Genomic DNA, 16408 nt, shown 5'->3' with positions numbered 1-16408 from the left:
GACATAGCTGAATATGAGGATTCCAGGAGTGTGTGTGTGCTGTAACGCGTGTGTGTACAAGTTCTAGAAGTGTCTGTCTGTGTGCTTGAACGACACAGTGGAAGAAAGAGGAGAGGGGGGGAAAAAAAGCGTGTATCTGGGTGGACATCTTTTTCAGTCCACTGATCAAATGGACGCAGTGGAGGATGTGGACAGGTCGCTCCTCGTTCCATTCTTTTCATCTGAGGGTGCTTAACGGGATCAAAGACGGGCTGCACCAACAGTCCATCCAACCCACAAGCACTTATCACAACCTATTAATCAACTTGTGTTAGCGAGCCTCACACCCCAGCAGCCCTGCAGGCTACACATAGATACGAGCCGACACCAGACACATATTCAGGGGTTGCCAAGCTGCCGTGATGCTGATGATGATGCTTTATTTTGAAACTCCCAAACACAATTTCCATGTTTAGAGCCGAGCAGTGGCTGACGTCAGTGCCGGAGAGCGCTGCATGGCTCATTAAAAATGCATAGCTGGGTGCTGGGAGGGGAGCTCAAATCACCGGGCTGGGTGGCTGGAGCCTGGCAGGCCTTTTGAAATCACTTCACAAATGCAGCCACAGCAACAACAGCAGCAGAAGCAGCAGCATCTGATACCCCTGAACTCCCATCTACATTATGTCAGGAGAGAGAGTGTGTGTGTGTGTGTGTGTGTGTGTGTGTGAGAGAGAGAGAGAGAGAAGGAGATAATATGTGTGTACAATTGAAATAGAGAACATTTGACTGTGTGCATATATAAGAGGACGCACGTGGTGTGTAAGAATGTGAAGGTGTTTAGGAAGGTGTGTGTGTGTGTATGAGAGAGCTGTTTAGGTGTATGAGTAAGCATGTGTAGGAATGTGTATGAGTCAGTGAGTGAATGTGTGTGTGTGTGTGTTTGTGTGTGTAAGGACATGGTGGTGGGAGTTGTCAGACGGCCACGTCTAAGCATTTGAGAACTGCGCCCCGTGCCTTACAGCGAGCTCAGAGTACCAGCTCTGGAACTCACACCGGATGTGTGTGTGTGTGTGAGAGCGAGAGTTCTTCATCACCATGGAAGGAAATGTCAATACGAGTGTCTGATGTGAGAAAGACACAGACACAGACAAACAAAATCACTGTCAATATGAGTGTCTGATGAGACACACACACACACACAGAGTCTATATGAGGGCATGTCTGTGTGTCATCAGACAATCACTGATGTTGTAAAGGTCCTTACCTGAATTTCCCAACTGTTTATAAAATCTATACTCCAAGTGAAGCTGTGGTGCTCTGGACTTGATGGGTTCCTGAAAGGAGAAGAGTAATGAGGAGCGTTAGAGGCGTCCGTTTCAGTGTCTACTGCTACGAGGAGGAGAGAGCTGTTCATGTTGGATCCTAATAACGCATTTACTCACTATAGTGTTTGCATACACAGCATTGAATAGCACTGCATCCATAAATATTTTAGACATTCTTACGATATACGAATAATTACACTTCTTTACAATAAAAAAAAAAAAAAAAAAAGGATGCAAGTGGCTCTTTTCGGCTAGGCTACAGAGACGAGGCATAAGCCCGTGGCGTCATGCATACCCGATGAGGATGACATAACATTCAGCACAGCACTCAGCCCCCATGTTGGGTTAAGAACATAAATCTTAATCAGCATCAGCTTAACTCAACCTCGCACCGCCCAGCCAAATGATGGCAGCCATTATGGGTTTGCATGAGAGCATGACAACGTCAACGATAACATCAACATAGATCCACCTTCTCAGCGATGGCAAGGGTTTCAGTTTGTGCAAGTGTGTCTTTACCAAACACTAGTGTTCCACTGATCATGAGGCCCTTGGCACCAAAAATATTTCAGAAAATCACTGTGTATGGATAATAGTCTACTGGTCAGTATAGCAAAATAAATCCTGACAGGACGAACAGGACCCACAGCAGAGGGGTCTAGTTTCGCCCCGGCAGTGAGATTAATTTTCAGATGAACAGCAGACAGTACATTATCCCTCTTATTACGTGGTTTCTTGCCAAACGATAAAGAAACTAAATATTTAATTTTATTGCATTTTTGTGCCTTCCACAGAGAGAGAGAAAAAAAGTTCACTTCATTACAAATACAACTCTCCGGTATTAGGTGTTGTGTAGCGATGTTTTACTCATTGATCTTCACTTAGCTTCAAGTAATTTTTGTTACGATAAGTCCCCAAACCTCTTGTGAATCAGAAGCACAAAACCTGGTATAATGACTAGAGATGCACCGAAATGAAAATTTGTGGCCGAAACCGAAAAATAATTAATCGCTTGGCCGAATACCGAAACCGAAAATGACAGTTCCGTTTAAAGTTGTCAAAACACTATTTTTAAAATATTGCTTAAATCTACTGCTAACAATAAATGTTTAGACATTTTTTTCAAGGAAAAATGTTTATTTGAAATCTTCAAATGTTGGAGAACTGATATCAAGGAACTGTTAGTTTTAGATTTTGAGTTCAGATGTTGGAAGCGACATAGTTTTTTGACCGTGCAAACTTGTATTTCTATTTTTGATCCAGTAAACATTTTTTATTGAAGTTTATCTTGTTTCACACGTGTCAATTAAAAGCTTTAGAACTGAACTTAAAAAACGTGGTACAGAAGACTCAGACAGACGAAGTGCCACTACATTTAGTCAAAAAACTAGCTTAGCTGAACTTCGCTGGATTGCCTGTACAAGGAGTGGAACGCAGCTAGCTTGCTGCACCAGTGAAAGGTCTCCCCACCGAAGCTAAAGTTGGAACTGGTAATTCATTGAAGCATTCTACGAGAACAGGTATCGAAAAATCCTTTCTATCTTTCAGTATTAAGAAGATACGAAGATATACGGATGAATGAAGATAACTATTGAAATTGGATAAAAACGAAAGTTAAACTGTAACTGCTCCATGCTGGAAATAGCAATTAGTAATTCACCCCTAGCAAGAATCTACACTGATAGCCTGCCTTGAATCAGTGAATGTGGATTTTTGAGAAGCTGCTTTGCACTCGTTTATAAAGAAAAGTTCCGTGTAAGGAAGAGCTTTTGAACTGTGGCATACAGCTTGAGCATTAACTCTGCAACGTGTACGATGTCTGATGGGGAAGAACAGAGAAGTGTTGAGGATATGATGGCGCAGGGAAGATCACGTAAGCTAACTGAGAAGGCATTAGAAGACAAGTTGCAGAAATACATTGCATTGAGGAGACGGAAATTAGGAACTCTGACGACCCATAAAAAGCTAGAGGGGTTGGCGTCATTGTTACATTTTACTATTTTGAGATCGTTTAGGTGGCCTGTGCTCCTTGCTTGTGTAATCAGACAAGATTGTATAATTTTGCGTCACCACCACTTTTCGGCCTCCGATTCGGCCACTCATTTGGCTTTCGGCCGAATGTGTCTTTTTTTGCGTTTTCGGCCGAATTTTTTCGGTTGCCGAATTTTCGGTGCACCTCTAATAATGACCACTGAAAGTAATTGCCATTATGGCCTCTGACCTCTGAATATGGGGGTGGTCCACTTAATTCAATGGAACTTTCTACAGCATTCTGAGGAGCTGTATAATAAATTAAGTTATGAAAGTGCATCTACTGATCCTCCAGGATCATGATCTCAGTGGGGGAGAGGAGCAATTAAAGTGACCTTAGTGAAGACATGTCTTGACACAGGAAGAGTGCGATATGTGCGTTTCATGGGCACAGTACAGTGCCTGCACCGCACCGTGGCTTGGGGTGTGATTGCCAGTGAGAGAAAGAAGAGAGTGTTCTGTTCTGCTGACTGCTGCATTGAGCTCCACACTTAGCTTTGTTTTGTTTTCTGAGAACTCATCAGTGGCCCATCACAACGAGAGAGAGAGAGAGCGAGAGAGAGAAAGAGAGACAGAGAGAGGAGAGAGCGCTTGGGAAAGCGTCCTGGTGGTTAATGGGCTGTGACAGCACATTGAGGGCACGGCTTAAACCAGCTGTGCCATCACCACCACATGAATGATCAACCCGCATGACCACGCCCCTGTCCCGCATCTCCAGCATCTCCTCCTGCCCTCTCTCCCCCCCTCCCTCCCTCCCTCCGCCCCAGCCTCAGCTCCTCTCCTCCTTCCTGGCCTTACCACTCAGCTCTAGAGGTAGCCTGTAGTCAGCCGTAGCAAAAAGACAAAGGTCAACAGAGAGCGCAACCTTGCAGGGTGAAGAACGCCAGCAGATGCTGACCAGCATCTTCCCCACGTGCCTCAAGAACGTGGACAGCCGTGCGACAAATATATAAATAATATATAATGCTTAGGGTGGGAGGGGAGAAAAACAGATGGCAGAGGACCCGAGGAAAAGACTAAAACGCTTACTGTGGGACACTCAGGCTTATGGCAGCTTTGTGCTCTTGAGAACCACTGCAGTATTGGTCACAGGCGGCCGGGTCAATGCTCAGTCACCTCTCTGGTCACCACAGACAGGTCTGTCATAGGACCGCATAATGCCACTCAAGCAAGCCAATCAGCGCCGGTTGGCCTTAAAATAAATAAATAAATAAATAAATAAATAAATAAATAACTAAGGCGGTAAATAAATAAAGAGGTGGGTGAGGTCATGTGTTTTAGCGGTGATGTAATGCAGAGCTTCTGAGAGAAACAAAATCCGCCTGCTCTTTTCAGGAAGTGAGCAGAGGGAGAGAGAAACCGAGACAGAGAAACGCGCCGGCAGACTATTCACACGAAAAGGGCCCAACCAAATGTCAGACGAAAATAAGTCGCCGCACTCTTAAACCTGATCTTTCATTGGTCACGAACAGCCGACAGCATGACATTTCATAGTGAGATGCTTTAATTCACGAGAAGCTCCAAACCTGAGCAGTGACAAGAAGGCGCCACATTACGGGCCATGTCTCTTATTAGAAAAACAGGCTGGATCATTTTCAATGGCATTGCGAGGGATGAATCTCAAAGTTCAGGGGAAACCCTGACCTTTGGCTAAAGGCTGCAGAATCTTTTTTAGCAGACTCCACTGTCTGAGCCAGCTGACCTGGGCGGCCTGAGTGCTCTTCAATGTCCAACCTGCTGCTCGGACTCAGGCCTCCTCTCCAGTTCAGCTGCGGCCACTACAATCGACCCTCCCGTCTCAACTAGACTCAAAACCCCTCACACTCAAGCTGATGCCCAGACTATAAGCAGCCTCCGGTCTCAACTAGACCTCTCAAAAGACCTTTGCACCCAAGCTGGTGCCACACAATGATGTCAATTTTCGCCTTATTCAATTTTACGCCATATTGAATTCAACTTTGCACAAGTTATCTTCAGACAAAGGATCTCAAAAGTTTACAAACCTGCTGATCCGTTACAGCCTATTGAATTCGGCAGCAAAGCCACAAAATAGGAAAAAAAATCTATGAAACTCAAGAAATTTAAATGACATGTTCATTCTAAGACTTATGGTAGCTGCTGCCTAAATGTCCAGCTTTAGTCTCCTGTGTAGAGTTTGACCGTATTTCAATACAATGCCTATATTTAGCCATTCCTGTGGTTAACTGTATTCATTTTCAAAACACAGAATGCAAGAGGCTAATAGAAAGACATTTACGGAGTTGCTGTTTCATTAACTTTGGTTAGCCGTCTCTGACAACATCTTTGACCTGCCTGTCAACCACACAATAGAACGCGTCTCTCAAGTAATTGTATTTCCAAAATGTCAAATTCCATTCAATTCCGTGTTTTACTGTGATTTCCGTACAACTTTTCACAATTCCATCTATGTTTTCCGCATTATGGACCTTATGGAAGTATGTGGGGGATATCTGATGTATGTGTGTGATGTCACTCTTTTATCAATGTCTGAGATTGGGTAGTCCGACTCATCCTGAGATTCCTCAGAAAAAACTTAAATCTCTCAAAAAACTGAAATATTTCTGCCTTTGTCTTTGTAGGTCAAATTAAAACCTTTAGAAGTTCTTTTTAGATAAGTTTGGTGGGTTGATGATAAAAGGAGAAAGGCAGAAAAGCAATTCTCTCTCCATTTCTCTGTGAGATCTCTGCTGATCATTCATCACCTCAGCAGGGATCCCTCAATTGTGCAATCCCTGAAGCATAACTCTTGCCGTTACATAACATTAATTTCACAAATACTTAACAGCTCCACAAAAAACGAATTGCCTTTGAAAAGAAGCCACTGGGATTTGGGCCCACTTGAAATTTGCACATCTTAAAAAAAAACCTGTCTCTGTATATTAGCATCAACCAAATAGAGTTGCGATTTTCATCACATACGTGTTTTAACCCTTCAGTTGTTCTCCCTCTCTCTAGAAATCCCAGCGGAGTGATCAAGCAGAATCTCAGCATGGATTACAGCCACAGCTGATCTGATGTAACTCTGATCACTCCGACCACAGCTGACGGCGATCAGGCTGGAGCCTGCCAAAGCCAAAGGCTTGCTGCTGGTGCGTCTGACAGCACAGTAACAGATACACACCAATCCCCCACACCTTGCTGGTGCTGCCTGAGAATCATGAGCAAAGTACAGCACAGCTCAATAGCCATCATGACCATGCATGACTACCTGTAGATAAGCATAAAGGGTGTGTGTGCGTGTATACTGTGCTTGTGTGTGTGTGTGTGTGTGTCCGTCCTTGGGAGTGGGTGTGCTAGTAGCGGTGTTTGTAATCAAGGTGATCTTCGCCTTCAGGAATAGCCCCAGCTCAATGCTCGGTGGCATAAATAGATGTTTATTTTCTAAATATAGGGGCAAAACGAACAGGGGGCAGATTTCATGACCTGAGGAGTCATTTTCGTGGGCACACGTAATGCCATAGTGTAGGGCAGGGCAGGGATCAGGGGAGGATAGGGTAGGGTAGGGAAGGGAAGGTTGGTTAATGCAAGATGGATGGACGGCTTTTATGGACAGAGGTGTGGAGGACGCAATCTGAGAAAGCAACAGCTGGCCCGTGTCCAGGCACTCTAGCCGCTCAGCTCGAGTTACAAGCCGCAGATCGAGGCGGCAGCTGCCTGGGAGCGAGAGAGAGAGAGAGACCCCTATTCAAACATGTCTGCCTCAGCAGCCCAGGTGCGAGGAAAAAAACTGAAAAAACAAGTGAGACAGAACGAGAGACAAAGACAGAAAGCTAGATACATAGATAGAGAGAGAGAAGCCCCTTCTTAAAACATGTCTGCCTCAGCTGCATGCCGGGACAAGGCTGGTACCAATGTCACTGCCGTCTCCTCCCGGGAGACACTGGCTGGACAAAGGACAGCTCACACACCAAGCACTCCCCCCACACCTCTCGCATGACAGGACTCTCTTCCGGCTACAGCTCACCAGCTGACTCCATGCGTCTATTCTTCGGACACAGTTAAGACGAGTGTCTTCACACCAACCAACTTAGAACTTCAGTGGAGTGACACTGTAAACAAACAACCCCTTTAAACGTTCGGACTTTCAGGTGATTCTGCTGTGGAAGTAGTCATGCAGACAGCAGAAACAACTAGGTATCTTTTCTGCAATATGGGGTGATGGCAGATCAGAAAAGAGGATGTGTGTTTAGCTGCAAGTGTGTTGTAGCAGTGTGGTTTTTACATGGAAGTCTCTTCTCTCAACGTCACAGGTATCATTAACATATTACTCAACCTGGGATGGGATGTGACATTGCTTTATCTTTAGACAGGACACACATTTGATCAGGTACTATCGGACCAAGGATGACTTTGGTTGAGTAACAATCTCAACTGAGGGAGAAGAGGAGGGGTAGAAACTTGAGTAGAGATGGGGGGAAGGGGGGGAGAGAGAGAAAAGGTTGTGAGGACCGGCACCCCAACACAAAGTGGGGGAGGGGAGACTCTCCTCACCTACCTAATGAGGGCTATAAAAGCACAAAACAAGAGAGCTGGGCAACCCAACCAGGCAATGTGGAAAGGGCCTTGGGGGGAAAAAAATTATGCCATCACTAACTAAGCCTGGACTTCTTTCAAACAGTGGTCAAGTCAATGGCTTTTTGGATGGTTTTCCTGTCATATCGGGATCCCATCCCACACCCCCTCACCCTTCTCCTCCATAACCCCCCAAACCCCCAACGAGTGTCAGCGTTCAGCATGTTTACAGCCCTCCGCTCCCTCTCCATCCCCCGACGGGTCTGTGCCACTGTGAGAAAGTGCACAGCTGAAGCGAAGACTGAGACTACTGTGTGGACAAGGCCTGGCAACAAAGACAACCTTTCACCAAGCAGTTTCCCTTGCTGCTCACTAGCCTTTTTCCCCCCTCTCCATTTCTCTCTCTCTCTCCCTCTCCCCCTCTCCATTTATTTATTTATTTATTTCTCTCTCTCTCTCTCTCTCCCTCCATTTCTCTTCCTCCATTTCTCTCTCTCTCTCCCAGCACACACTGCTGTCCTCGCTGCACTGAAGGAGGCCTGTGCCTACGCACAACTGTGCCTCAGTTTCTCTACGGAGTTCGCTCACGTGTCTGGCAAGGGTGACACTGACATTCACCTTTGTCCCAGGTGCACTATCCACACAACCCTTGGCAAGGGGTTGAAGATAAAAAAAAAAATGTTTAAAAAAACAAGGCGAAAGAAAAAAACATGTCAAACAGGAATGGCTACAGTAAAAGCAGCGTCAGCCAGAACTGGGTGGGGTGAGGTGGGGGTGGGGACACAGGGTTTTCATCCCTTCCCTGAGGCCTCTATGTGTGTGACCACAGAATGACACAAACATGTGGACAGCTGCACTGGTGTAGAGCTCACTATAGGCCACGACATGACACTTCGTTTATGACTGGTGCTGTCTCTGTGTGTGTGTGTGTGTGTGTGTGTGTGTGTGTGTGGAGAGGAGAGCCAGGGGGGAAGGGAAGGGTTGGGTTGGGCAGTTGAGATCAACTCCAATTAGCACTTTTTAATAAGCCCAGCATGCTTGTAATTTAGCCCTACCACCGTTAATTAACTTCATACCATTTGTGCCGTCCACAAAAAAAAATAACCACAGTGTTTTAGTGACTGTGTGCGGATTATTGCTCAAAAAGCTCAAATCGTTAATCACGATACACTTAAGGGAGGCAATGACCACAGAACGTTCTAGAAGATGGACTGTCAGAGAAACGTGGCACTTGTAATTACAGTGCTAAACTTTACTTTAAAGAAAAAAATGGCTGAAAGGAAAGAGCCGCATACTACATGATGATAGTGACAGATCTCAACATAATCACACATCCACTCAGCTAGCAGTGGGTGGAGAGAAGTGACCTGCCCTTGTATGAGGACACCATCTACCACAGCCTCTTAGTCCTCCCTTTCCAGGGCTTCAAACTTCTCCCAGTGTACTGAATGTTAACTGCATATAACCTTATCGGACCTAAAACCTAATTTGCAGTATTTTATGACCCCAGTATATTGTGTACAAGGTGACTTCCTGTAAAGAGTGGAGAGTGAAGTTTACCTTACTCAAATACAAACCATTTTGTGTTTAATGTCTAATTGGTCATTCAGACATTCTTAAAGACAAAGGAGAAATTTTAGTTGAGCAAGTAAAAAACTAACCATGTGACATTTACTGTCAGTAACATACGAAATCATCAGTACTAAGCTACAGTCTACTGATACAGTGTGAAAACATTTTCCATGACCTGAGAACCATAAACAGGGCTTTTATCACAAAATGGTTTCCACTACATTCTATCACCTGACGGTCATTTCATGACCAGCTAAACTGTTAGCCGTAGGTGGCATCCTAAGCTAGTCTGCTTGATGAAACAGTACACTAATACAGAACACGAGGCCAAAACCTAAACAACTACGTCAACATCCTCAAACCACTTCCTCTCATGGGTGGAAAACAAGGTTGCAAAATGTATGTCAAACATGAAACAACATAACTTGAGGTTAGCTGGTCATCTTCAGCTGACTTAAGCCAACGGACTAGACAATTGAGTTGAATATAATGTGGCACATGCCTTCATGATATTCACTTTCATTGGACACAACCAATTGAAAGAGGGGGCTGGACTCGTATGGTCCTGATATAAATGCCAGCGAAGCAAAACACTTGCTTTACTTTGAGTGGGCGTGTTGTGTGGAAATGGTGTAACAGACTGAACTTGGAAGCTAGTGGGAAAGCTAGAAGGCTATCCAGTAACTTGTCTTCATTTCAGAATTGTCATTCTGCTGAAGTATGCCCAAGATTAAACAACAACCCCTCCAAGCTACTTTTTTTCCAATCTACTTGTTCTCTTTTTTTTTTAACCAAATTAAGGGAAGACGGAACTCTGCGTCGCTGGCATGTATCAGTACCTTTATGCCGAAAGTACACTCCTGCAGACGTGGCTACATTTTTATCCTGGCACAGCGCGTATGATGCAAATTTAGTCACCAGCATGGTCAGTGTTGAGTGTCAGCACAGAACCAAAATGTTGTGTCTGCGCAGACTTATATGTAATCCAATCACGTTATTTATTCATTTACCACACGCTTTCATCCAAAGCAATTTACAGTACGGATACACCATTTTCATTCCCAGTGAATGTCAGCAAATCAAAGCTCATTAGATTACCAGCAACGCTATTTTAAAAGGTAGGAAGCTATTGATATTTAGGTAGAGTAGTAAATGGTTATGAGGGGACGGACAAACAAAACTATAGACCTACAGTCATGGACACAAATATTGGCACCCCTGCACTTCTGTCAGATAATGTACCAATTCTATTGTTTGCAAAGGAACAACGCAAAAAAGTAGAGAAGAAAAGCCAATTGTATTCCACACAAATCTCCAAAAGTGGACTGGACAAAATGATTGGCACCCTTTCAAAATTGTAAGAAATAGCGTCCAAGATGAAGTGTCCGAGATGGGTCCAGATCTTAATCCCATGGCAAAACTGTGGCATGATCTCAAATCAGTAGTTGGGAGAAGGCACCCTTCACATGTGAGAGACCTGGAGCAGTTGGCAAAAGAAGAGTGGTCTAAAATTCCAGTAGAGAGGTGTAAGACAACTCATTCATCTTTATTTTTAAGGGTGTTCTACTTATTACTTGATGGTTGAGGGTGCCAATAATTTTGTCCAGTCCATTTTTGGAGTTTTGTGTGGAATAGTCAGATTTGACATTATTTCTCAGATTTGTTGTGTTTTTCCAATACAAACTAAATAAATAAACGTGTGAATACAAAGGCATTTGCAATTGCAACAATTTTCTGGGAGTAGTGGTGCATTATCTGACAAGTGCAGGGGTGCCAATATTTTTGTCCATGACTGTATATAAACAGCCTGTGCACTAGATAGACAAAGTGTAGACATTATTTCAAACACTGAGTGCGCCTTTGCACTGAGATGTGTCTGCAACAGCAAAACTACAACACTTTGGAGACACAAACAAGCACGTATGCATCCGCATCGGCGAACAGAAGGTTTGGAGTATACCTGGACCTTACAGCGGATGAGTCTTTAGCTTGCTAAAACCGCTAACCTAGTTAAAAGCTGCTTAAAGCCCTGGTAATGGATAAACCTTGTTATATATATATATATTCAAAATTCCAATGAGCATGGTTGTGTTTGAAGACACCAGACGTTGTCATTGAGACTTGTTCCAGAAGCATTGAGCTTCTTTGCCCTAACCAATTCAATCTGCCCCAACTGGACTCTCCAGCATCTAAAACTGAGACAAAACTCACAGGATATATACAGAATGACACACTGTAATATAACAGTCATTTAACAGAGCCTGTGTGGTTTCAATGCTCACCAATTTGATGGCCACATATTCATTGGTGTAGAGGTTCTTCCCAAGTCGCAGTTCGCCGAAGTTCCCGCAGCCAATCTTTTTCCCCACGCGAAAGTTGGGGCCAACCATGAGAACCCCCGAGTTGGTCCCTGTGCTCCGGCCGCCATGTCCAGTCCTGCTGCCAGCTGCCTTTGACATCCTTTTCCCTTCCTCTGCCTCCGCCTTCCCTCCCCTCTTATCAAAATCCATAAGCTTGTGGTACCCTGGCCTCTCCACGGTTACACCCCTGCCATGCAGATCAGGAAGGCGCTGAAACAACTACCAGGGAAAGTGTAGGGAGGGAGGCCACACAACAACAGAGGCAGGGGGAGAATTTCTTCGCTGTATTTAGGAATATATGTATATATTCACACACACACACACACACACAAAGTGTATGTACAAAGGTTTTTTTTTTTCCTTTTATGAGCTCACGTCAATCCAGGACGTGTCAAGTCGTATTTTGCTGTCTTGAAAGGAGGACTCCACTCTTTGCTTTTCGTGGAAGAAGGTCCAACCCCAGCTTCAGAGTAGCATGTCGATGCCCGAGGATGGCAAGCTGTGCTGGCATGCACACTTACACACTCATACACACATTCACATAGGTGCACGTGCGCACGCACACACGCTCACATGCACGGAGCTCTCAGCTACTGGATCCACAACGCCGACTGGCAACTCCTTCTTGAGCCCCTCATTGCTACTTCCAAGTCATTCTTTGGTAACGCAGGATACATTCTTCATGTCTTTACAGTGAACAGTGATTCGGAGTGGGGACCGCAGAGACACTTTGAGCAAAAGGTCCTTGTTCCAGTGGATATCTGGGGACATGAGAACAAAGAAGTCAGTTCACATCACTGCAATGTGCAATTGTTCCTCATTTACAAGGCACTTTAGCCAGAGATCCTATGTAATCTACGTCATCTGGACATTCGAAAAAATAACACATACGAGACTACAGGACAAGTGCACTACAGCCAGAGAGGCTTGTATCACTGACATTATTGAATAGGTCCAGACTCAGGAATCAATACAAACTAACAAAACAATTCAAACACAAGATGGGTAACTAAGAGAGTCACACAAACAGGAAGTGTATAAACGGACCGTCTGATCCGAGAACAACCACCAGGAAAATTGGATTTTCTGTGAAAACAAAGAGTTCTCGATGAACACGGAGGCTACTCCAATCAGGGCCAGCAAACAGAATATAAAGTAGAGAAGCAGCCGCAAAGTACGCGTTAAAAAGTACACATATCGGTTTTCGTGAGAGATGAGAGTTGACAGCTCCGGCGTTCTAAATGCGATAGATGGGAGTGCTGTTAAAGGACGGATGTCTTTTTTCCACCTGCCCTTGTGGCTGGTGGTGATGGTGCTGATACTGGAACAAGAATCAAAGTAATGCAAGCACTATTGGCAGGCGCCTCTACTTTGTTCAGGAAATACATTTAAGCTGATCAATGTGTGCCCATATGCAACTCCACGACAGCCTGAGAATCAGAGGCAATCCACTCAGGAGAGTTCAGTGCACAACGAGCCAACAAGGGGGAGACGCATTAGACATCATTTTCCTTGCTCTTCAAAAGATCTTTTCCAAATGCTGAAGTAAAAATCTCTCAAATACAGATAAGATTAGAAAACCACTCTGAATGTTTCTGAAGGATTCTCATTTGCAAAGCAAAGTAGTGAAAGTGAGTGTCCTGTAATGCACCCTGTAAAAGTCAATCAATATTTTACCATCAGGTCAAGAGCAAAACAATAAAATATTAACAGCATTATTTAGGCAATGTCTTTAGATCCAAATGTACAAAGTGATGCTTATCTGGTGGGTAAAGGAATTAAAAAAAAGGAGCTTAACCCTGTGGAGAGGTGTCGTCTGTGTGTATGTGCACAGGTGAGGGTGATAAGATAGAGAGCCATGTTGCGTCTCAACCTGCCAGTGACAAAAACACAAGTCCATGCTTGATAGGCTGTATGCAGTCAATCAAGCACTTCACCATTAAGCCAGTTCCTCAAAGTTATTTGAATGGCTCAGGCATGCATGGCTGTTCATTTAAGTCCTTGTTAACTTACTGTTAAGAGCTACTTTGAGAATACACAGAAGGTCCTGCTATAATGTCTTTTCCTAAAAATGGCCTACATTTCCTATCTGCTGCTTGTTCAAAGAGTGCCTCATCAGCTCCAGCTATTTGCTCTGTTTACACTTATAAGTGAACACAATAGTAAGTTCTTTGATATTCCGAAAGACAGAAATTTTGGCTGACATACGTGAAATCATCTGCCAGAAACCATGCTATTAGTCTGGAAAATAGCCTTTTAGCACTCATGTAATTTAGCTGCACATTTCTAAAAGGATGTGCACATGGATTATCAGCAAATTACCTTATATTCCATTTAGGTCTAAACTTAAAATTGTCTAATTTTTGCTTAACACGAGCTTTAGGTTAACTGTTGGCTGGCACAAGGAGGATCCGGTTGTGCTGGGGGTGGGGTATCCCTTCACAACTAGCAAGCCTAATTAATTTATGATCTAACATAATATTTGACTTGACACTATCATGAAGCAATCTGCCCATGATATGTATTTTATGACAATGCTGCTAACAAATATCCATGTTGATAATATTATCAAACATTACCCTGAGGTTATGTAGCCTGTGTTTGGGCCCAGGCAAGCAATGCCGACGTTCATAAAAACAAAGCCAGCTGGTTTCAGAAAAGGAAAAACGAGTCCACTAACATTAGCAAGGGTTGAGTTGGGAAAGGTAACTACTAAGATACTTTCCTGTCAAAACAGTACGTCAATTACAGCTATATTTCTATACTCAAACACTGCTAAAAGTTTACTGGATTCGAAATTTGAAGTCGATAACTCCATTAAACAGGCCCGACATTTAGTTCAGTAATGTAAGCTAAAAAGCCTGTTAGCTCGGTACCTGGCTAATGATAAAGTCGAAGCTAGCCAACAGGGCTTACCATGCAGCACACCAAGACGCTAGCAACCAACGTCTCTACTTAGGAGCCAACTTGATGCCATTAAACATTAATTTCCTCAGAACACAAACTGTTAAAATAGCATACATACAATCATAATCAACGCTTTCGTTGTCGTCAGATTGTTCACTCAGAATAATAAATAAATTAAAAATTAAAACAAAACTGGCCAAGCTTGGCATGTCCGCTCAAAGTACTTTACCTAGCAATCGTAGGGTGTAGCCCAGAGGTTTGGCCTGGCTAAATAGCTTTTTCCACCATTATGACTACATTTTCCTACTGGGCTAATTAACGTTTCAATGACTTTTGGTCTTAGCAAGATATTAAACCGAACAATATTGTTGGAGCGTATTGTACAGTCAATATGAGTGATATCAACTCGGGTACGGTAAACATATTTTGTCTGGCAAGCAATTACTTCATGTTTTCCAAAAGAAGGGTCAAAAGCTAACCATCTAATGTTAATGTGCTATTTAGCGCCATAGTTAGCAATATAAACCTTCCTGATACCCATACCAGATTGATACACGAAAACATCCGTTCTTCAAATTTAAACAGACCTGCTACTACTACCTTTGAGAAAGGTCTTGCGTTACTTTCAAAATAATTTAAAGCTGTAAGCCAAACAGTCGGCTACGCGCTACTGCGAAGAGACCAGGCCATAGCACCGAGCAAGTTGATTGGAGGAAAAAGCTAGGCTAATGCAAGCTAAATAAAAGTAGTAGCGTTACTGAGAGCTTACTAACTGATAAACTGATATCCGTGAGAAGCCTTATTATCTCCTTATGTTATTGGTACAACAGATAGCGATAATTTGACATTGTAATGACATCCTGAAGAACCAGTTGAGACTCTTCTCCAAAATAAAATATTCATGGGATCGCTAGCTTAGCTGGCTAATTTCCACGTTAATTATAGGGTGGCCTTGTTCTTCGTAGCCGTAGGCCCAATTAACGTTAGCTACAATGCGTCAAAACACCTAAATGCTGGTAAAGAGGTTGTCTTTCTGTGGCTTTTAATTTCATAATGTATTATTAGTCAATCAAGTCACTAGGTTAACAACTCAATGTCTAATCCTAAAATACCGAAACATTGTCCGCTTAGCTAGCTAGCAAACGTAACAGTTGCTATTTATGATACCAGCGGTAGCTAGCACTAACGTTATAATTCCTATAGCTAGTTGGTTAGCTAGCTAGCTAACTACAACGTTAATGTGTGGCTCAGGCGATTGAGTTAAAATATATGTACCCGAATTAACATTCACTATAGATTAAGAATACATTACCTGTACTATTATTTTAAGATGCAAGCTTCGACATATTCCCTTGTTTATAAATATAAACGCGATTTCATATCCTTCTCCCTCCCTGGATGTTGCTGTTGTCTCTTTAAGCTTCTCCAGTCGGTAAGCAAAAATCCAGCGTCACCAGACACTCCCATCGCTGTCTCTACGCTGTCAAACTAACGTATCTTGTTCTGAGAATATACAGCCATTCAGTTCTGGGAACCACTTGCTAAATTGGATACTGTTGTGTTACGCAGAGGCAAGGTCTTTATATCTTATATCAGTCTTTGGGGGAAAAAATTAAGAAACATCTCGGGTTCACTTGAGGAATACACTTATGTATGACAGGAAACTCCTTTTGGTTGGGGTGTCAATGTGGAATCTTACCA

General features: G+C 43.5%; 1 protein-coding gene across 6 annotated transcripts in view; it reads right to left on the bottom strand.

Annotated features, from left to right (window-relative positions):
* Positions 1–16139, bottom strand: part of LOC308360358 (casein kinase I) — a 35857-nt gene extending 19718 nt beyond the window's left edge. For 5 of the 6 annotated variants that reach the window (XM_080832252.1, XM_080832250.1, XM_080832251.1 and 2 more), the window contains exons 1-3: positions 16020–16139; positions 11723–12561; positions 1244–1313 (exon numbers count right to left, since the gene is read on the bottom strand). In XM_080832252.1, coding sequence (XP_080688378.1) covers positions 1244–1313; positions 11723–11950 — 298 coding nt within the window. In that variant the 5' untranslated portion in view covers positions 11951–12561; positions 16020–16139. Of the gene's footprint in view, positions 1–1243; positions 1314–11722; positions 12562–12847; positions 12887–16019 lie in introns of all 6 variants that reach the window. The other variant, XM_080832248.1, reaches the window with a different exon arrangement.
* Between the last annotated feature and the right edge of the window lie 269 nt (positions 16140–16408).

Source organism: Sprattus sprattus, assembly GCF_963457725.1.
Source record: "Sprattus sprattus genome assembly, chromosome: 2".
In the NCBI taxonomy this organism is placed as follows: Eukaryota; Metazoa; Chordata; class Actinopteri; order Clupeiformes; family Clupeidae; genus Sprattus; species Sprattus sprattus.
The sequence above is the reverse complement of the archived record's forward strand: the minus strand, read 5'-3'. Positions and strand labels throughout refer to the sequence as shown.